The sequence below is a fragment of the Cucurbita pepo genome, chromosome LG18 (assembly GCF_002806865.2).
Source record: "Cucurbita pepo subsp. pepo cultivar mu-cu-16 chromosome LG18, ASM280686v2, whole genome shotgun sequence".
NCBI classification, from domain to species: Eukaryota; Viridiplantae; Streptophyta; class Magnoliopsida; order Cucurbitales; family Cucurbitaceae; genus Cucurbita; species Cucurbita pepo.
In genome coordinates, this window is record NC_036655.1 from 7,605,799 (window position 1) to 7,625,934 (window position 20,136).

General features: G+C 36.5%; 3 protein-coding genes and 1 long non-coding RNA gene across 6 annotated transcripts; 2 read left to right on the forward strand and 2 right to left on the reverse strand.

The window, feature by feature from the left end:
• The first annotated feature begins 1,060 nt into the window (after positions 1–1,060).
• On the forward strand, positions 1,061–3,479 carry LOC111780217 (serine/threonine-protein kinase AtPK2/AtPK19-like). The gene is made up of 6 exons (XM_023660549.1): positions 1,061–1,824; positions 1,974–2,056; positions 2,154–2,274; positions 2,348–2,521; positions 2,726–2,833; positions 2,920–3,479. The coding sequence occupies exons 1-6, from the start codon at positions 1,144–1,146 to the stop codon at positions 3,205–3,207; spliced, it is 1,455 nt and encodes a 484-aa protein (XP_023516317.1). The 5' UTR covers positions 1,061–1,143; the 3' UTR covers positions 3,208–3,479.
• Positions 3,480–4,336: 857 nt separating this feature from the next.
• On the reverse strand, positions 4,337–6,640 carry LOC111780213 (transcription factor MYB1R1-like). Its single transcript, XM_023660546.1, has 3 exons — positions 6,241–6,640; positions 5,771–5,979; positions 4,337–5,357 (listed from the first exon to the last, which is right to left on the reverse strand). Exons 1-3 carry the CDS (start codon positions 6,542–6,544, stop codon positions 4,917–4,919), a joined length of 954 nt encoding a protein of 317 aa, XP_023516314.1. The 5' UTR covers positions 6,545–6,640; the 3' UTR covers positions 4,337–4,916.
• A 3,146-nt stretch (positions 6,641–9,786) lies between these two features.
• LOC111780189 lies at positions 9,787–16,590 on the forward strand. 3 transcript variants are annotated; one of them, XR_002812814.1, is made up of 8 exons: positions 9,787–9,827; positions 9,970–10,060; positions 10,419–11,909; positions 14,041–14,093; positions 14,358–14,507; positions 14,866–14,918; positions 15,003–15,076; positions 15,956–16,590. It is a non-coding gene; the product is annotated as an uncharacterized LOC111780189 (long non-coding RNA). The 3 variants fall into 3 exon arrangements; XR_002812813.1 differs by lacking the exon at positions 14,866–14,918; XR_002812815.1 differs by lacking the exons at positions 14,041–14,093; positions 14,866–14,918.
• On the reverse strand, positions 16,365–19,933 carry LOC111780188 (TORTIFOLIA1-like protein 3). Its single transcript, XM_023660521.1, has 5 exons — positions 18,958–19,933; positions 18,764–18,872; positions 18,082–18,650; positions 16,982–17,417; positions 16,365–16,816 (listed from the first exon to the last, which is right to left on the reverse strand). Exons 1-4 carry the CDS (start codon positions 19,747–19,749, stop codon positions 16,998–17,000), a joined length of 1,890 nt encoding a protein of 629 aa, XP_023516289.1. The 5' UTR covers positions 19,750–19,933; the 3' UTR covers positions 16,365–16,816; positions 16,982–16,997.
• Between the last annotated feature and the right edge of the window lie 203 nt (positions 19,934–20,136).

Sequence of the window (20,136 nt, forward strand, 5' to 3'; positions counted from 1 at the left end):
AGCATATACTCTTGGATATCAGAATATTTTAACAAGAGATTTTAGGCAACAAAATCTTTTTTTTATTTTTTTATTTTGACATTTTATATTTCATTCTATTAAATATTGATTCTTTCTTATCTATTTATTTTTTTAAAATGTCAATCCTTACCATTTATTTATTGACAATAACATGGGTTTGTTAACCTTTTTGGATTTTAAATATATTTTTACTTACTCTTCACCTTTTTTTTTTATAATTTTCAAATTTTAAAGTTATAATAATATTTATAATTTCAAAGTTTAGAGTTGTAATTTTCAAAATTTGGAGGTGGGAATTTCAAGATTTTTTAAAATATTTATTTAGTTAATGTACTTTTAATGGGTTATAATAGGTCATATTTTCGACATTTTTGTTTATAATTAATTATAAACTTTTTTAAATCATTGGTATCAAACTCAAAAAATTGAAATATATATATATAAAAGTGAATTCCATTACTAAAATGAGCCGCCACAATTAATAAATTGAATTGGAGTTTAACTTTTTGGCATTAGCTTCATATTTGTATAAATATTTATTATTAAAAGAATATATATTTGGCAAGTGAAAACGCAGGCAAGCAATAGTATTCTGATCCACATAATATTCAACTCCGTGCCTTGCACGTGACTATTTGAACAATTATTTTTCCTAATAAATATTTAATTGAAAAAAGAGTAATTAGTGTTTGGTTACCGGGAAAATGAGCGAGAAAATAAGTCCGATCCGTAAGCTTTTCAATATCAACCCTTCTTCATCAATTTCAACTCCCAAATTTATGGTCAAATAAACATCAATTCCCTATTCAGATTCCCTCCGTTTCTCTCCCTCCTCATTTCATCTCTTTCTTCCTCCTGTTCTTCTTCTTCTCCGAGCTTGCACTCCAATTCTGTTCCAGTTTCGATCTTCCTCCGCGCTCGCTTTTTCGATTTCGTAATCTTTTCGCTTTTCATCTGCAGTTTTATTATTATTATTTTTTTTTTCTATTTGTATTATTCATTCTTCCAGTTATTTATTTATTTTCTTTATTANCAGAAGAAATTCACGGCTGGCTTTGCAAATTTGTCGATCTTATTCGCCTTCTCAAGGGTTCCATTCCTCGATCGGATTCTCTAGCCACAATGGTGTCCGCATCGAACCGTCACAAAAACATGCACTCCCTTCTTGTGGCCAGTCTCACGAAGCTAACCATCCCTTCTTCGTCTCCTTCTTCTTCTCCTCCTCCTCCTTCATCCACAGCCGACTTCGATTTCTCCGACGTTTTTGGCCCCACAAATCCCTCCTCGTCATGTTTTCCGGCGGACCCACAACACCACGAACAACAACCAGAGGTCATTCACAACAGATCTCACTCATTTGTGGGTCCATCTCCCCGGTTAACTCCTCCGTCTTCCCTTCCATTTTTCCGAGAAGTCGATCCACAGAGCGAGGAGGAAGAGGAGGAGGAAGAAGAAGATGACCTAGAAATCTCGACTCAAAATGGCGCTCAAGAGGAGATGAAGGGGGCGGATGAGAGTGAAAGTGGTGGTGGTGGTGGAGAGAAGACACAGGGGAAGATTGGAGTTGCGGATTTTGATATTCTTCGAGTGGTGGGAAAAGGGGCATTTGGGAAGGTATTTTTGGTGAGGAAGAAGGGGGATTGTAAAGGAAACGGCTCTAATAATGATGGGATTTATGCTATGAAGGTGATGAGGAAGGATACCATCATAAAGAAGAATCATGTGGACTATATGAAGGCTGAGAGAGATATTCTCACAAAAGTTGCTCATCCTTTCATTGTTCAGCTCCGCTACTCTTTCCAGGTCCTCAAATTTCTCCTCCTTTCTCTTCATTCATTGCTTAAACCGATAGGATTGTATTAAGCTTAGACCAACTTCAGATGATAAATTATAGCTGTGTGAATTTGCCAAGTAGTTTATTGTTGATCATCCACTGCGTTCTGTGTTTGCAGACCAAATCAAAACTGTACTTGATTCTTGATTTCATAAATGGAGGGCATCTCTTTTTCCATCTGTACAGGCAGGGAATCTTCAGGTACCCTCCAATCTCAGTTAAAAAGCTTGTATTCTATTACCAATCATGATATTTTATGAACTCCAATTGATATGGATCATGGGTCCTTTTTGATTAGTGAGGATCAGGCAAGGATCTATGCAGCCGAGATCGTATCGGCCGTTTCGCATCTTCACAGCTGTGGCATTGTGCACCGTGATCTGAAGCCGGAGAACATTCTTATGGATGCTGATGGGCATGTAATGTCAAGCAAGCTTGATTTGTACTAATGAGTTTTCTTCCTGTGTTCCTGAATCTTGAATGTTTATACAGGTAGTGCTTACAGATTTTGGACTGGCCAAGGAAATCGAGATATCGAGCCGGTCTAATTCGATGTGTGGAACAACAGAGTATATGGCTCCAGAGATCTTGCTTTCTAAAGGTCATAACAAAGATGCTGATTGGTGGAGCGTTGGAGTCCTCTTGTATGAAATGCTTAGTGGCCAGGTACATGAAATTCATTCATTCATTCATTCAATCGCAAGAGTTATAGGAATTTCAGTGAACCAGTAAAACTCGTTTCTTTTGTGACTATCTGAATTCAGTGATTCATTTTTACAATCTAATGCTTGTTTTCTTTATCCAAAACTGTCTTTGGTTGCTAAGCTTTAACAGTTCGTCGTTTTTACTGTTCTTTTTCACGATTTGCAGCCACCGTTCACGCACGCTAATAGAAAGAAGCTTCAAGAAAGAATAATCAAAGAGAAAGTGAAGCTTCCACCATACCTGAGCACAGAAGCTCACTCTCTCCTCAGAGGGGTAAACTTAGAGCTCCATTTTTATCTGTTGTCATCTTTATTTTTACGACAATCATGAACAGTAATGGGAATTGTTGTTGTTTGCAGCTGTTACAAAAGGAGCCTTCTACACGATTAGGCAGCGGACCCAACGGAGGGGACGAGATAAAAAAACATAAATGGTTTCGACCGGTGAACTGGAAGAAACTGGAATGTAGGGAGCTGCAACCGAAGTTCAAACCGGATGTAAATGGAAATGACTGCACAGCAAATTTCGATCATTGTTGGACAGCAATGCCTCCAGACGACTCACCAGCTCCGACGCCAACCGATGGTGGACACTTCCAGGGATATTCGTACGTTGCACCTAACCCTTGGCTTTCATCCTCTGGATAGAATGATGCTGACCATGGAGTTCTCACTATACTGGTAAATGCAATTGTACATCAGTACTATACTGCCATTAAATTATTGCTCATTCCACAGCTCAGTGACTTGCAATCCTTCAGATACTTTCAAATGTGTGTGTTGTTGAAATCTGACTTCTAGACTTCCAAGTTCTTTCCATGTCTCACCTGTGATCAAAAACGTATTGGATTGGAACTCAATTTCTTTGCAAATATTCTCTCTTTAGTGTTTCAATTCAAGTTGTTTTACACTTCTGGTCACTCGTTATCTATTCGAATTCATCACATATATATATATATGCCCCTTTAGTGTATAACTTGTGATCCATGTTTCTGATACCAATATGTTCAAAGAATGATGATATCTTTGTTTGCCCTCACATTGGTTAGTTTAAAAGTTTAAAGCCTTTCTTGGGTTCTTGCAAGTATTCAAACCTCTGGATGGTCTCTTATTATTATATTTTCCCATAGGTTCATTCTTTTTAGCATAGTAGTTCCCTCTTGGCAAGGTAAATTATTGAGAGATTTTCGAGCTTCTCGTCAAACACGTTTGCTAGGGAGAAGTTTTCACACCCTTTTAAAGGATGTTTCGTTTTTCTCTCTAACCGACTGGGATCTCACTCACCCGAATCAAATTAGATACTTTTCAATATAAATGAAAATGACATTTGTTAAGCATAGAAGGGGACAAAAGAAATCAAATTAGATACTTTTCAATATAAATGAAAATGACATTTGTTAAGCATAGAAGGGGACAAAAGAACAGCTGATGCACAATTGTTTGCATTCCTTCAAATGAGTGACTAATCTTTCACATATTATTTATTTCATTTTCATGATAGGCTCGGAACAATTTTTTTCTCAAAAAAAAGGTCATTAAAGCTAGAATTGAAAACTGTCGAAGATAAGAAGATAAGATTTTAAAAGTACAAAGAGATAGACATAGCACATGCAAAAAGAAGTTTCATAGGCTGTATAGGATTTGATAAGATTCAATACGGCTCTACTACCTATTACTTGAATGTCATTCATTCAAATCCTACAATTTTTCTTCTCTAAAAATATCCATCTTACCCCAAAATAAACAATCAATTATGGTTCATTCAATGGATTTAAACTAGGTTAAGAAGTATTGAGAAGTCTGGAAATGAAAAACTCCGAGTGTATTACATGAGTTTTTACATCCAATGAAGGCTGTGGACGATAAGACGAAGAGAACCCATACCACATATACAAATACACGGCCTCAGACACACAACACCCATCATGATCCATCACTGTGGATGTGGAGATCTTAGAGATTCCTTTCAAACGTTGACAAAAAAAAATTAATGGAAGATACAGAAACAGGGGAATTTTGCCTCCTCCCCCGCTTCTTTCACAGTATCGCAACCACCCATTTTATCCAACTTGGATATTCCATCCTTCAAACTACAAGCATACCCACAAGAGACCAGACCCACCAAAATACAGTCATTTCTAACAGAGAACAGTGTCATTATTCAGTCAGTATCAGCTACCGACAAGAACAGCAAATCATCAAGAATCTAGATAACATAGATGCCATCAAAAACATGGAGCAACCCCCTTTTTCCGGGTCTGCACTGGATAGGATCAGATTCAGTCACCTAATAACTTCTGTCGTCTATAGCCACGTTCCCTCTAATTGTCAATAACTTCTCCCCGGTCTGTAAATCATTAGGCTGCACTTATGATGCCCTCACCATTATTGAAACTTGGCATGGCCTGGAAAGTTGGGTGTCTTGATGAAGCCTCTCTCTGGTCAGATGTTAAGGAAAGGCGAAGAGACAAAGCTGATGACTCCATTGCTGGGTTTGAATTCAAGTTCAAACCAGTTGAGGTTGGATTTTGATTAGAGGGAAAGATGGAATCCTTGAGACCGAGCTTCAGTGATCCATCACTTTCTGTGTTCACTTCTCCAGGACCACACTTTTCCATCAGATTCTTGGTTAGAGTGGTGGCTAATGGTGCTGGCCCAAACGAAAATGGCAAAGTGTGCTCTACTGGAATTACATTGTGCTTAGAAATTTCAGGTGGGGGTGATGGAATAAAGGAATGGGATTGAGAGGCAATTTCTTGACGCTGCGCTGGCTCTTCAACCATTGGAGCAGCCGTGACCTAACACGAAAGGAAAAGAAAAATCAGAGTTAGCGTGAAAATCAAACTTTTCAGGGTTGGTAAGAGACAGATAGAGGTTATGAGATAGAAAAGTCATGTCTTTCATTGGTCAATTAAACAGCAGAAGCTAGACATATGGAAATCATTTAAGCAATTTGGTATTTTAAAGGTCAACGTTCGTCTCTAAGAAAATGCAGACTAAAATAAATCTTAGATCCATCGTCATAGAGAGTAATTCGTCAATCGCCCAAATAATTAGTGAAGTTATCCAACCACCTAGTTGACTCCCAATCAACAACCAAGTTATGCTAGATCGTCGAAAAATTCAGGATCAGGAATCCTATATGAGTAATCAGATTTAACAATCAAACAAATGGAATATAGTAATTGAATGGCAAGCATTCGTAAATTACCGTGTCCGTCGTGATATCGAAAAGACTAGATCTACGGCGACGGCGATTTAGATTGCTCCGGCGAAGAAAGTATTTCTGAGCGTGGCTAGCGACCTGAGTTGGGGTGCGAGTCTTCACAAAGTTCCTAGAAATTCCTCTCCAATCCCCCTTCCCTACTTGTTGCAGTCCAACCAAAAATAGCTTGTGCTCTTCCTCAGTCCAAGGCACGCCTATTTTCCATTCACACAAGAAATTTGTCAACATAAACACAAAATCAGAGCTACAGAAATTCAAAACGCAAACTCCACCATCTTTCCGTAAGCTCATCATAAAACAGAGTTACTCTAGTACTCAATTAACTAGATCGAAAATTTGAATCTAAAGAAACCATAGGAATCAGGGAAAAAGGAACCAGAAACCAGAAGAAATTGATACGAATCAACAAGAGAAGCAGAAATCAAAAGCGATCAGAGATCCGATGCCAATCGAACCTCGCTTGCGCTCACGCTCGCGGTTCCCCCGGGCGTTGGGAACAGCATCATCCGCAGAGGCATAACCAGCAGCAACATCATCTTTGTTATTAACGGAAACAAGGTCGTTCTTACTGTCGTTAGTGATTACATCAGCGACTTCATGAGGTTGCTCGTACTGCGAAAGATTGTTCAAACTCACGCTCTTCCTCATCGAATCCACCACTACTCTAACACCAAACAGCATGATCTCACCAGGACCGCCGCCACAGGTCTCGGCGGCGGGGGATTCATTGACGACGGCAGCAGTGCTTCGCATGATCATAAAGAGACGACAACGACGACAGTTTCGACGGCGAGAGGGTTTTCAGAAGTATACAAGTGAAGAAGGAAGCGTGTCGGATATGGAGGAGGAAGGTAACCGCAGAGAGAAGCATGTCTTTATATAGAGGCAGACCAAACAGATGAAGCTCAAGGTGCCACACGCGGCACGTGGAGGTCGGTGCAGACACGCCTCAGGATAAAACGTGGTAATTTTATTTTGACTAAATTAATAAAAATAAAAAAAAATGTCTAAAAAATCTCATTAAACTTTATATTTCAAAAATATTCATATTAATATAATTAAAAATATTTACGTGAAAATTATCTAGCTACCTTTCATAAATTATTTTAGAGGAAAAAATTTAAAGGTGTTATCGGAGATTAAAACAGGTTAGATATAAAATTATATTTTATATCGAATAAAAATTTAAATTTTTAATATTATATTTAACAAATGGGTAGAGTAAACTCGCATTAAAGTAACTCATTTATTGATGAAAAGGAACTTCCAAGACATTGATGATAAAACCTTTTAAATATTTAATATATGTTAAATTAAATCTCATAACTCAATAATTAAATCCCCTAAGTTTACAACATCAAATTTATTGTACTTTTTTTTTTTTAAATTTAATCATAAGCCACAAAAAGCTTTAGGCATCTTATTGTTAACCACTCAATTCGATATTATTTGAATACAATTTCACGATATAAAAAATTAAAAAAGAAAAATAATACACAAAATATTTAAATAAAATAAAATAAAAGATCCTCGATTCTCCCCTTTATAAAATGTAAAAAATTAGATACATGAAAATTGAATCAAATTGATTCGGTTGGATATTTATTAATATTATTATTATTATTATTATTATTATTGGATATTTTTTTGGGGGTTATGAAAAGCCTAGGGAAAGTGTGGAGCGTGGGTGTGGGATTGGCATATTCGATTCAAATCAAATGGGGAAAAAGGGGATGAGAATAATATAAGTGAAATTGAAGGGCGAAGGGATGTGATGCATCGCATAATATGATAATGTTGTCTATGGTGGCCTCTGCTACGCCCTCCAATATGCTCACCCATCATTTTCATTCACTCCTCAAACTTTACCTTTTTTTTTTTTTTTTTGCTTCTTCTTCTTTCTCTAACCGAAATATATTCATTTTTTCGTTTTAAATTTCACCATTTTTGTATACGATACCTCGTCAAATTCTAACCTAAACTTTGATCTGTTGAGCAAATAGATGGATTTTGATTCAAAATTTTGAGTTTGAATGCGCGATTCAATATACTGTAAACTGAACTTCTACTTTCCACAATGGTATGATATTGTCCACTTTGAGCATAAGCTCTCATGGCTTTCCTTTAGGCTTCCCCAAAAGGTCTCGTATCAATAGGGTTAGTATTCCTCACTTATAAACCCGTGATCATTTCCTAAATTAGCCGATGTGGGACTTTCATCATCCAACAAGGAGAATCGAACCTTCTCTTATAAAAGTGTGAAAACACTCTTTAATATAAGTGTTTTTAAAGTGTGAGGCTAATGACAATACGTAAGAGGTTAAAGTGGACAATATTTTGACTTCACTGTTACAAATAGTATCAGAGTAAGACATTGAACGATATTGTTCCCAAGGGGATGGACTCACTAGCCAAATGGTATCAGAGCCAGATACACCAAGTGGGGTGCCAACGAAGATGTTGACGTCCAAGAGAGTGGATTGTGAGAACACAGGTCGATTCAAAAAGATAACGAAACATTCCTTTTTGCATACACGTTATTAATGTTATCTTCCTATCTGGCTAGGGCTCCGAGTGGGACCCTTAACCAACCCATCATTTTTTATGGGTCAATTGAAACCCACTAATTTCATTTATTATTTGTTTGTTAGGTCAAACGCAAGTTCCAATATTTAAAATATTAAAGTACAAAATAATTTAAATGTAAATAAAAGGAAAAAACCGAATATTTCCAATAAGATTCCAATCGAAGTTGTTGTTTTTTTAAATTTGGTAACATTTTTCTTGACATATATATAATTTCACGTGTAAATATTAATTATTTATAGAAAATAATTTTAAAAAAATGGCTATAATACTGTTTTTTTCTATTTTAATTTGGTATTTTCAAATGTCTAAATTTAATTACATATTTTTAATAAATCACCATTAAATTTTTAAAGGAAAAATCTATTACTTTCTCTATAAATTTTGAAATAAATTATCTAGTTTAAATATTTTATAATTGCATTATATATATATATATATATATATATATAAAGTTTAATTTTTAAATAAGTAAAAATAGGAATCAGAAATAGTAATATGAATATTATAAGTTTATAATAATAATAATAATAATTATCTAATCTGCGAACTCCAATCCATCAACATTTGGTATCTCTTCACAAATCTCAAGGAGCTCTCTTTCAAATAAAATAAATTAAAGAAAGAAAAAAACCGAACTGAGAATAATAATTAATATTGCATATAGTGTCCTCATCTTATGTTTTACAGCTGGCACAATATTTAATTCTTCACCTCAATTATTCTAAATCCACACTCCAAATGTTGTACGTCTTCAAATTACTTTATTGTTTTAATTTTATATTTATAAGTTAAACTCCTTAATTTTATAAAGTTGGAATTAAATAAATAAATAAAAGAGTGGTACGAAATTAATGGAGTATAAAATTTCAAGTTTTTATTTTTTATTTTTTTATTTTTAAAAAGGAATTGATGCGTTCTTTATATATAATATTAAATATTGATGACGTCTTTGTAGCTCGTTGGATTATAAATTAGTATCGAAAATATATAGTTTATATGGGTTGAAATATATTTAATTATTAAAATATTAAATTTTCCGTTTTAGTTCTTCTAACTAATATTGGTAATAAAAAACTAAAAATCAATCTAAATAATAAGTTCCGAACGAAAGGATCAAAGTAATATTTTATCTACCTTAATTATTTTAAAATTTCAGCTAACACGTGCGGTATTTCTCCCACGTGCTAATAAACTTTGACCACACCAACGATCCAACGGCTGGTGATGGAGCCAATCTCATGGCGCGCGTACGGCGCCAAAAAATATGAAAGAGACCGAATTGACGATTTTAGGGCTCCCTCAGGCACGTAATTATGTGATTCGATAAGGGTAATTTGGTAAAATCGTATAAGAGAAGGATTTTATTTGCCTCTCAAATTCTTCACTTCGTCTTCTGCATCTAAATTTCCGTCGTGAAATCTCTGGAAAAGTCTCAATAGTGGGCGATTCCGAGGTATTTTTTCTGTTTATCTTTACATTAAAGAAAACATTGCTTGTTTCCTTCGCCTTTGATTCTTTTCCTCTATCCGGAATGTTTGATTCTGTTTGTCTTTTTCGTTTTCGAAGTTCAATCTTGTTGGTTAATGGATGTTTAGATATCGACGGCATTGGAGACGGTTTATGCGGAAGTATACCGCAATGTAGCAAAAGAAGCGGCGGCGCAGATCATGGTTTCGTGGACTAAAGGTATTCTAGTGTTGATTTTCGTGAAAATATTGTTCGGAGTTCCTTTTTCTTTCTTCTTTTACACCGTGCATTGCTTAGAAGAGATCGTTTGTTTAGCACCGATCATTGTGATCCTTGTGTTATACTCGACAATTTTTCTATTATAATTTACTCTATTACAGCTGTGCCGATTAGTTTCAGTTAGTTTGCTACATTTTAAGCCAGTGAGAACATTCTTTTACAATTTATAAAATCAAATACTCTCAAGTTATTTAGTTAGTAAACGATTCTAATTCAAACCTTTAGTTCTGTCTTCCTTCAGCATTGTTTTCCTTTACGAGACGAACAACCGTAGAGTTGCGATTTTCTTCCATTGCAGGTTGGAGAAAGCGAGATGCGATAACTTTGGGCTCAGATTCGAGAAGCAGAAGTTGTAGCGAAGGTCAAAGATATTGGATAAGAGTTGCGAGAAATTCAGGATAGATTGGATAAAGTAATGAACAGGAATCAACATACGTAAATGAGAAAAATTAGCAGGACATATTGCTACTAAGAAAGACATGACATTACAGCCTCTGAACTCTCTTGGTTATGGTGAGTCCACGGTTATTTTAAGTGGTTCTCCTCTGGAACAGCAGCTCATTTCTTGTGAAATGGACATGTCAGTTAAGTGCAAGCTTAAAAGCACCAGTGATACTGACTTTGCCTTCATTGAAAGAAGAGGCAAAGAATCAGAACCTTTAAAATGGATGCCTCGCATGAAATACATGAGAAGACCTGAGCGACATGACCAAACGTGTGTGTTGATAATAATTTGAAAGTGGTGCAGACAGATTATACTGTTATCAGAGTGACTTTTCAGAAAATGAAAAGAATACTGAAACATAGGATAAAATATTCTCTTCTAAACAGGCCATTTTTTTCAGTGGCTATCAGAATTATACGGAGTATCAGTCTTTCATTTCTCCAAAATTCCATTATTAACAGTGGAAAGCCACCAGATGATTCCTTCTTGATGATGATCACGATAATGATACTCAGAAGAACGGAACTAGAGAAGATAAAATTATCGACAGGATTTGCACAATACCTTCAACAGATGAAAAGTTGCATTTTCCATGGGAGATGAAAAGGCTGAAGCAATACATATACCTTCTGCTAAGAAGATTTCGGACGTATCGAAAATATGCAGGTGAAGGTAACAGTATTATGCCAGTTTCCAGAACATGGAGAAGTTACAGAAAAGAAGAGCTCTCCAAACTCCAAAGCATGTTCTTCACTAGTGAGGCCATGGACACACATCCTGCACCGGTTCTTCATTGATCTGGAATTCCGTTTGTAGACAACTCTAATCAACCTGGAGAGAGTTTACCAATCATGAATGAAATTGGTAGTCAGAAACATTGTTTAATTCCGTTAAATTTTAGTGTTCTATCGGAAAAGGATGAAGTGTTTGCAACACATGAAGATGCTGAAAGTGATATTGGAATGCATGCTTCTCAACAAATGACGATGTGGTCGTAGTTGAGTTGGACATGCGCAGCCCGGAAATTTTGTCCTTCAACCTTTTGACTCCGGCTTGCGGAAGTGATACCGAAACTGTTAAAGGCTTGTTATCTTAGTTTGAAAGGTCTGCTTCTGATTTGAATGATGACTCCCACAGACAACCTATAAATATTTACGTTCTTAAGCACGCAATTTGTAGAAAGCACAAAGACTTGCCAGTTAATTCAGACGGTAATTCATCTCGTAACGAGAGCATTTAAAGAGGAATGAGGAGCAAAGGAATGGTTTTGAAGAGACTTAAAATTGAAGCTTCATGGTTGAATTATCTAAAGATAGTCGGCAACCAGCACATTTTGCACATCAGGTTGGTTATTTATCGTTTTTGAAAATTTATTGCGCCACTACAATTTATTACCTCAAAGCTATATATTGAGTTATTAATATAATATGAAACTTGATGTCGCTGGAAACCACTTGAATACTGAGCTGGAAATATGCTCTTCCTAATTGGGTGCCACGAATGGAATGAACTGTCCATTATCAGCACGATGAAACTTATGAGCCTTACAGACCATTTTGTTTTTACTTTGAGTCTCTAGTCAAATTATCTCAACACACTTTCGCACAAAAAATCTGTTGCTCATTAGATAATTTGGCCACGTTCGGACCTTTTTTTTAATTTATTCACCTCGTCGGATTATTTTGATCCATCATCATATTGGGCAATCAATTTGCTAAGTCAGCATTCAGTTCAATTTTTTGGGACAAAACTTGGTGGACACGCTCCAAAGTTGGATTTTGCTTAATTAGAAACATGCAACACTTGGGAATTAGAAACTCCAGGTTGTGAATTTATAGTGTCGCAGTGAATTCTAAATGGTCTTTTAATCATCGTGTTTAAATCTTGAAGGTAACTGTATTCAATAATTGTAGCTATCTGTAGCTGTTTCTCCCTTTTCTATCATTAGGACAGAGCTTTTTTTCCTCCCACCCCCCGAGTTTTTGAATCCGCAACGAGACCACCCTTCCAATCGCATTGCTAAATTATCCGTCAAATGGGGGTTGAAAACTTTCAAACTTCGTTTTCGATAGCTTGCTTACCTTCTTTATGTCTATCTTCCAATTCCGATGAGCGTGGGACTTACATTGGAAAGGAAAAAGAGGACTTCTCTTGGAGGGTGATGAGAAGTGGGAATGGCTACCCATATATAGTCAACTGGATTGAGTTTTAAAAAAAAAGGTACTTAGCTTTTATTTATAGGTGGTTTAAAGTCATCTCATATTCTCATGCTTGTATGGGAAAGAGAGGTAGTGGACAACAAGAGAACCGAAGAAAGGAAGCAGTCATTGCCCTTGGTGGAAATTTTCGAAAACCAAAGGTCTAGTTGAAGATATTTCTTCTGTCAGACTTGATAAATGCATTAATAAATCTTTCTGGAAAAAATTATAGGTGGTTTTAGTAGCAGAGGTTTCAATGCAGAAATTACTTAGTTCCGCTGTAGAACTCTAATCGGATGCTACGATTACTTAGTTCTAGGAGAAAACTGCTATATCCCAGAAAATTTGAACAGGAGGAATTTGAGGAAGTTGGAGATTAAGGAATTTTGCTGCATATTGGAGCTGTTAAAGGCTATGGTCCAAGGTGATATGAGGAGGTTATCTTTTATTAATTTACTTTTCTCAAGATTAACAGCTACCATTGCCTTGCTCCTCCAAAATCTAGCACTCTCAATTTGGAAAGGTGGGAGTGCTGAAAAATGTTAAAGTTTTCTATTGGACAATGTTTATTGACTCTTGAACGGCTACACAATGGAGGGACTATAAGGAAGTTGTCCATTAATGGCCTTACAATCAAGTGGTGCTTCTCTATATAGGAAAGTAGAGAAACACAAAGCCATTTACTAGTTTCTTCTCCTCCTTCAGCATAGGAAATCTCTTTTTCCTTTCGGTTGACTTATCTTGGGCTCTTTATTTCTCTGTTGAGGATAGTTTGATGTTGCTTCTGTGTGGATCCAACTTCAAATGAAAGACAGAGATTATATGGAGGAATGCCCTCAGAGCAATTACTAGGAGTTAATGGCTTGAAAGAAATTATTTGATTTACCATGATAGGGATAGATTCTATAAATTGGCAACATTTCAATGTTCCTCCTAGTTTTCCTATTCCCTTTTCAATTGTTCCTGTGACTAAATCTCCACTTTGTGATTAACTCTAATTAAGATGACTTTTTTTTTTTTTTTTTTTTTTTTTTTTTTTTTTTTTTTTTTTTTTTTTTTTTTTTTTNGGTTAACTTTTTTTTATCTAAACTTTTCTTTATTTTTCTCATCTCAGCCTTTTGGTTAACTTTTCTTTAACGTCTCTCTGCCTTTTCCCTCATTGTGTCCCTCTTTAAAGAATTGAAGATATAAACTGCCCACTATAGCTTTTTAGCTGTCAAAAGTGTAGTTTTCTTGTGTTAAGAAATTGGTAAAAGTTTTTGGGAATTTTTCTTTAGTTTCAGATTTGACGCCTTTGTGCAAGTAAGAAGACAAGAGTGCAAGATCACAGGTTAGAATTAGAGTGTATTTGACAATTCTTTTAAATTAGTGAAAGTTTCTTTTAACTAATTACTAATAGTACTCTTCATTTTTTCATTACATTTGACTGTATAGTGAAAAATACATTTACAAGTTTTAATTCCTTAACAAGTATGAAAATAGTGCATTTAAAAATATTACTTTCATGTGTTAGAATAGAATCTTTTCATAGAACATCACGAAAGATGAAACTTAAGGAAGGTAATAATTTTTTATGAGTGGTCGAACTTTTCAGCCTAAAGTGAGCATCTTTCCCCCGTTTGGCGGCAAAGTTAGTGGCAGACCACAAGGCCTTCAAAATATTGTCCGTAGAGCATGCCTCTGCAATTGCCTTGTGTTCTTTTATTTCACGGATCATTGCTGCTCTCTTATTACAGAAATGGTGGTAAGTAGTTTTTACCTTTAATCATGCGTTATGGAAACTTTACTTTTTTGCTTTCTGACATCTCATTTTTTAACCCTGACTTGCAATTAGATGAATTTATAGACTTATAGTTACTTAAATTTTCTCTGACTTGTTTTTTTTATTATTATTTTTTTATTTGAATTGGAAATGGTTAGGATATTATTGTAGCGTAATGTAAAATTTTGATTGATAAGTTGCATACTTTAAATTGAATAGTTCAACTTGAAGGTGAAGAAACAATATAATTTTCTCTGAAATGTTATGGATCTAAAAATGCTGATCATGTGGCTGAGCTGTAGGATCTGAATATGAAGATTGGTTTCTTGTTTTTTTGCAGTAGGTTTCTTTAATATAGCGTATGTTAGTTAAAAACCTACGTATGAACCAGAGGTGTGAGGCCTTATCCCTATGCAACTGCCTTCCCATTATATTTCTGAAATGTTTATGAATTGGGTGCATTGCGTATCATGACAGAATAGCATTGTATTGACGAAGTCAGTCACTGTAGGCGAGAATAGGGAAGAAATGATTTGAACCAAGGTAAAATGGTAAGTTACATTTGATGTTCCTTCAAATTTTGGGTTAAAATTTAATAATTTTATATTATTTATATCTTGTGTGGATTTTCCCTCCTTTTTTCTCTAAAAATAAAAAAATAATAAAAAAAATAAAAAAATCTCTCACTATCTTTCATTCTCCCCAAAAACCTTTATATTAAACCATTTCTCCAAGCTCCGAAACGTAACTACTACCAGCATATTTTGAAATTTAGGGCCAAACAGAATTGTAATCAAATCCTCAACGCCATAGATTGTATTGTATAGGCTGCTTGTTGAAAAGGGTTATTTAATGTGGGGGGCGAATGCGAACCGAAAGGGAAAACTTTCGTGGGGGGAAATGAAACTTGTGAAGGAATCGCATATTGTTCGCGAATGTGAAAGAAATCATTTAAGAACTTTCTGACAGCTAGTTCTAGGCCAGATGGTTGGTAGTGCGGTACGGTACATAACTGGATAAGGATGGGAGAGGAAAGACATCCCAACTTTTTTTTAGGTTGGTTTTAAATGAAGACCTGAATATGTGTGCCATTCATTGATGGATTTGAGACACGGTTGTGGGTGAAACCATCTTTTAAGAGTTTTTTGGATTAATTTTTAATTGTTTACAAATATTGTTTTTCCACTCAAACATATTTTTTAAACACTAAAAAATAGAGACTTCAAACATAACCAACTTTAATTGTATTCCAGTATTACTAGAGTAACGATATACCGTCTGACATATTAGTATTCTAGTTTAATAATTAGAAATTTATATGCTGTGTTTGAATATAAGCGTTACAACTGTAAGTAATAATTAAAAAGGTTAGATATCTAATAATTGTAATTTTCACTGGCATCTAACGGTTGATATTACTTGGGGTTAAGATTTCGAATGATAGGTGGAAATGGGAAAAGCAGTACATCCTCTCATCTTTTCAGATCAGTTTGATGTGACACGACAAGTGCGGAAGACTTCAAACTCAAATTTTGTAATGTAAATGAATGTATGTAACGTGTACTATACTATTATGTGAATCTATAAAATTAGAGGGCGGAATTTGTGACTAAATATAAGCATGTATGCAAATACAAATTTGAAGAAATCGTAATCCATAGTGTCTTGATTAGATGTTGAGAGAATTAAAACTAAAATGATCAGAATGATTAAATGCATTATGACATTTGCTATTACCTTTTTCTTTATAGGTCTCGAATTACTCCACCATTATACTGTAATATAAAATTTTCAATGCACGTATAAAAGGCTAAAAATTATAGAAAAACATCATAATCATCACCCAGATATTTGTACTCTTTTTCACTTCAAGAAATGTTTCAACCAACTGAAGAGACCTCGTCACCCCCCGGAGAGTAAGTGTAAAGGGAAGTGAAAAGGCCTTGTCTTCTGGTTCCTATGTACATATCAATAATCACCCTCTCTATATTAGGATATTTGGCATTTCGGTAATATACTCCTTTTTTTTTTTTTTCCAATTTCAATCAAATTCCAAAAAAAAAAAGGTAATAAAAGAAAAAGGATAAACTTAACTTGACAGCTCACTCAAATTTTTTAGGACTTCTCACTGAAATTTTTCAGATCACTTGGTTTAGACATACCAGAGAATATTTTAAATCCAAAACGGAATTCATTACCTCATGGTAGTTGCTTTCTGCATCACTTGAGAGTTCCAAAGGAATGCTTTAGATTCCCATGGCAAAGGCATGAGAAAATCCATAGCAGTAAGCCTGTAACAAAAAAGAACAAAAATGGTTTGAAGTTTAGTAAATACTATATCCGGTCATCTCGCACAAGTGGCAAGCAGCCATGGTAAGGAGCTACACATGATGTGGGAAGGAAAGAAAAGATGGAAAAGAGCGAGCAAATTAAGTTCAGAAATTACTCTTTAGTACCTTCTGATCCAATTGTTCAAGGAAGTGCCGCATTTGAGACAACCCTGGGTTCACCTTGTCTCAAAGCCAATGGATTCACCATAAAGCCACCCCTTCGCTGGACCTGAAACCTATGGTTCTCTGGAGTCATAAATCCAGCATCCACATTAGCTCCATGGGGATCACCTGATCTGCTGCGCATTGGAGCCAATGGAGTTGCACCAATGGGAGTTGAGAACTTTGATGATGAGTGTCTGCCGTCTGCTCTTTTCCAGAACCTTGAGCTCAAAAAATCAGCTCCGGGTAGCAGGCAGCATGTAGTTGTGGGGGTGTTAGCATAAGACATCCTTCCACTTGATACAGCCAGATCATATGAGATCTCATCCAAGGCCCGTTCCAGACCATGCACACGCGTCTCCAAGGATCGCATTCCGTTTTGTGAACTCCCAATGAAGTTCTAAATGGTAGATAAGACAAAAACACAGGTGAGATAGATAAAATTTGAAGACTGTATCGCGACGAGTGATCAGTATATTGAACATTGCAAATAATCAAGCGCTAACAGTAACAGATAACGCAATTTTGAAGAGGGGCAGTAATTTGTAATTCAATAAAATAAATAAATACTTTCTGCAATATGCGTGACTGGCAGGAAATTGTAGTGATTTATAAACTGAGACAAGCAGCTGAAATAATAGTAGTCGAAATTATGATTTATCTCTAAAGCTTCGGTGGCAGGATGAGGTCAAACCATCTTGGAAGACTGGATCGTGTATGTACTCTAGAGTTCACATATCTCATATAGGAACAACCTTGTTCGATCCATGTACTATGTTGCTAGAAGATTTCATTTGGATTCCATGTTCTACGTGCTTGTTGCAGTCTATGTCGCTAGAAGATTTTGTTGCAGACTAAATGCCAATCTGATTATAGGAAGGGCACTAGAGTGTATTTGATATTCCAGTATTCTAATGGTTCTAATTTCCTAGGAGCGATCTATAATATTGAAGCATGCATTTGCGTCTGAAGATTTATCAACTTAACTGAGGACATGAATCAAGCATGAAGAAATGAAAATAAATTCAACTTCCAGACTAAGTGCAGTTTGATTTGGTACCAACCTGGAGGATATCTAGAAGACTCGATTGCTGCTTTTCTATTTGATTAAGCTGGTTACGGATCAAATGCAATTCTTCAGAGTCTTTGTGGTTCCTGTGCAGATCGTCGGTTGCATTACTTGCTACAACAGTCGACTCATGGCCCTCATCCGGACAAGGAACTACGCGAGATACAGACCTGAGCCCACCGAATTTAATCATCTTATCGTCAGAAATCTTATTGAAGAGTGCCCGTCTTGTTTCTGGTTTCGTAATCTTGGTGTTTTCACTAATCCTTCTATCCGGAATGTTTTCATCTCTTTCCTTCAGTTCTCCTGAGGGAGATTTCCTAGCAGAGACTTCTACTTTCCAGTCCAGACGCTTTTTACGCTCAACCTTTTGGAGCATTGACAAACTAGCTTTCTTGTCACCAGCGCTCAAAGGGCTTCTCCTTCTCGCTGTCATCGCAGGTGAGGCATCTGGCGGAGTAGACCTGCAAACTGAGCTGGCGTTCTTCCTCGGGGTAGGAGAGTCAAGACGAGCAGAAGAATTATTCTTGGATCCAGGTGGATAACGTCCATCACTTGCGATTTCTAAAACAGAATAAAATACCAAAATGGAAGAGATCACAAGGCTGTCAACAATTTCACCAGATAAGAAGGAAATTAGCAAAACATTCACTGAATATAATGACAAAACATGCTACCTTTCGAGGAAGCTTGGGAATAAGCTGGCGCAGACGCCTCATCCGAGAGATCAGGAATCTGCTTCCATGCCTCGAGCATCTGATTCATTACCTCCCGTACAGCCTTAACCTATAACACAATGGTTAGAAAAACAATATCAAATATCGGAAATCGATTCATATATTATATTCTTAAAACCATTAAAAACTGAAACCTTATCGAATCGCCTACTCTCGAACGTTTTCAAGCAACCAGCCTTGAACTCCGCCAGAGCATCCCTCTCCAAGACTGCTAGCTTACCGAGCGCCTCCGCGGCAGATTTTCTCGCCGCCCAATCCTCACTGCTAAGGAATGCAACCAAGCACGGGACAAAATTTTTCAGAGCTCCGTTACCGAAAGCTCCGTCAACTCCAATAACACTCCCGATCAATGTCAAGAGAGCCGGCTTTGCTTTGAAACTATCGCATTTCAAAAGCTTCTCGAACCTCGGCAAAAGCTTGCCGAGCTTAACCGGATCCGGATCCGGTGCAGCATCAATTGCCGAAGCCAAACACAGAGCCGCTCCGATCTGCGAATTAGAATCTTGCTCCGTGAAAAGCGAATCAGTTAAAGGCTTCAAAAACGTCGAAAACGGCGATTTGGTAACACTGGAAGCTAATGTCGCTACAGAGTTAACGCACGCGGATCGAACCGACGAATCAGGATCGCGGAACCGGCGTGTGATATTTGAGAGAATCTTCGAGAGGTATGGAGAAAGAGAATTTCCATGAGTCTCTGACAGAACAGCAAAGAGGCGAATGCATTGCTTCCTCACCAGCGATTTATCCGAAGCATCAGTGGAGTATATACATGAAAGGAAAACCGGTAAGGAATTCGCGTCAAGACTCTGAGCAATAGATTCAAGGTCGGATGCAGCAAGGGAGTAGGTATCTCGGTCGGAGAGCTTGGTGAGGCACGAGAGAATCCGAAGCTTCAAGCTCTGCGGCGCAGAGGCAGAGAGAGCCATGGCGAGAAGAACTGTAGTCGGAGGCAGAGTCAGAGCTGAGGCGGCGACGGCAACATTGCCGGAAGGAAATCGAACAACCAGTACAGAGTTTTCCCGCGGGGAGATAGGGAAGAAGATGAGAGAAAACTGGTTTAGTGTTTTAAACTGTTGAGAACTGTGAGGGAGATTATGCCGGTGATGAAAATAAAATTTATAGATCTCATATAAATAAATACATAAAATTAATCATCGCTTATACGCTGGTCCCCCTCATATCTACATTTATTTCTCTCCCAACCTTCCTTTTCTTTTTGCACTAAAATAAATAAATAAATAAAGGTGAGAAATTAGTAATAAATAAATAAATAAATAAAGGTAAAAAATAAGTAAATTCGGGGTGCGGGGAAC

Bases quoted from the DNA above. Each gene is read 5' to 3' on its own strand.
- LOC111780217 (XM_023660549.1), top strand. From the start codon at position 1,144: ATGGTGTCCGCATCGAACCGTCACAAAAACATGCACTCCCTTCTTGTG. The intron at 2,522-2,725 runs GTACATGAAATT...CACGATTTGCAG, and splicing joins ATGAAATGCTTAGTGGCCAG to CCACCGTTCACGCACGCTAA. The intron at 2,834-2,919 runs GTAAACTTAGAG...TGTTGTTTGCAG, and splicing joins CTCACTCTCTCCTCAGAGGG to CTGTTACAAAAGGAGCCTTC.
- LOC111780188 (XM_023660521.1), bottom strand. From the start codon at position 19,749: ATGGCTCTCTCTGCCTCTGCGCCGCAGAGCTTGAAGCTTCGGATTCTC. The intron at 18,873-18,957 runs GTTTCAGTTTTT...ATTGTGTTATAG, and splicing joins AGAGTAGGCGATTCGATAAG to GTTAAGGCTGTACGGGAGGT. The intron at 18,651-18,763 runs GTAGCATGTTTT...ATTCTGTTTTAG, and splicing joins TTCCCAAGCTTCCTCGAAAG to AAATCGCAAGTGATGGACGT.
- LOC111780213 (XM_023660546.1), bottom strand. From the start codon at position 6,544: ATGATCATGCGAAGCACTGCTGCCGTCGTCAATGAATCCCCCGCCGCC. The intron at 5,980-6,240 runs GTTCGATTGGCA...AATGGAAAATAG, and splicing joins CGAGCGTGAGCGCAAGCGAG to GCGTGCCTTGGACTGAGGAA. The intron at 5,358-5,770 runs GTAATTTACGAA...CTTTCGTGTTAG, and splicing joins TCGATATCACGACGGACACG to GTCACGGCTGCTCCAATGGT.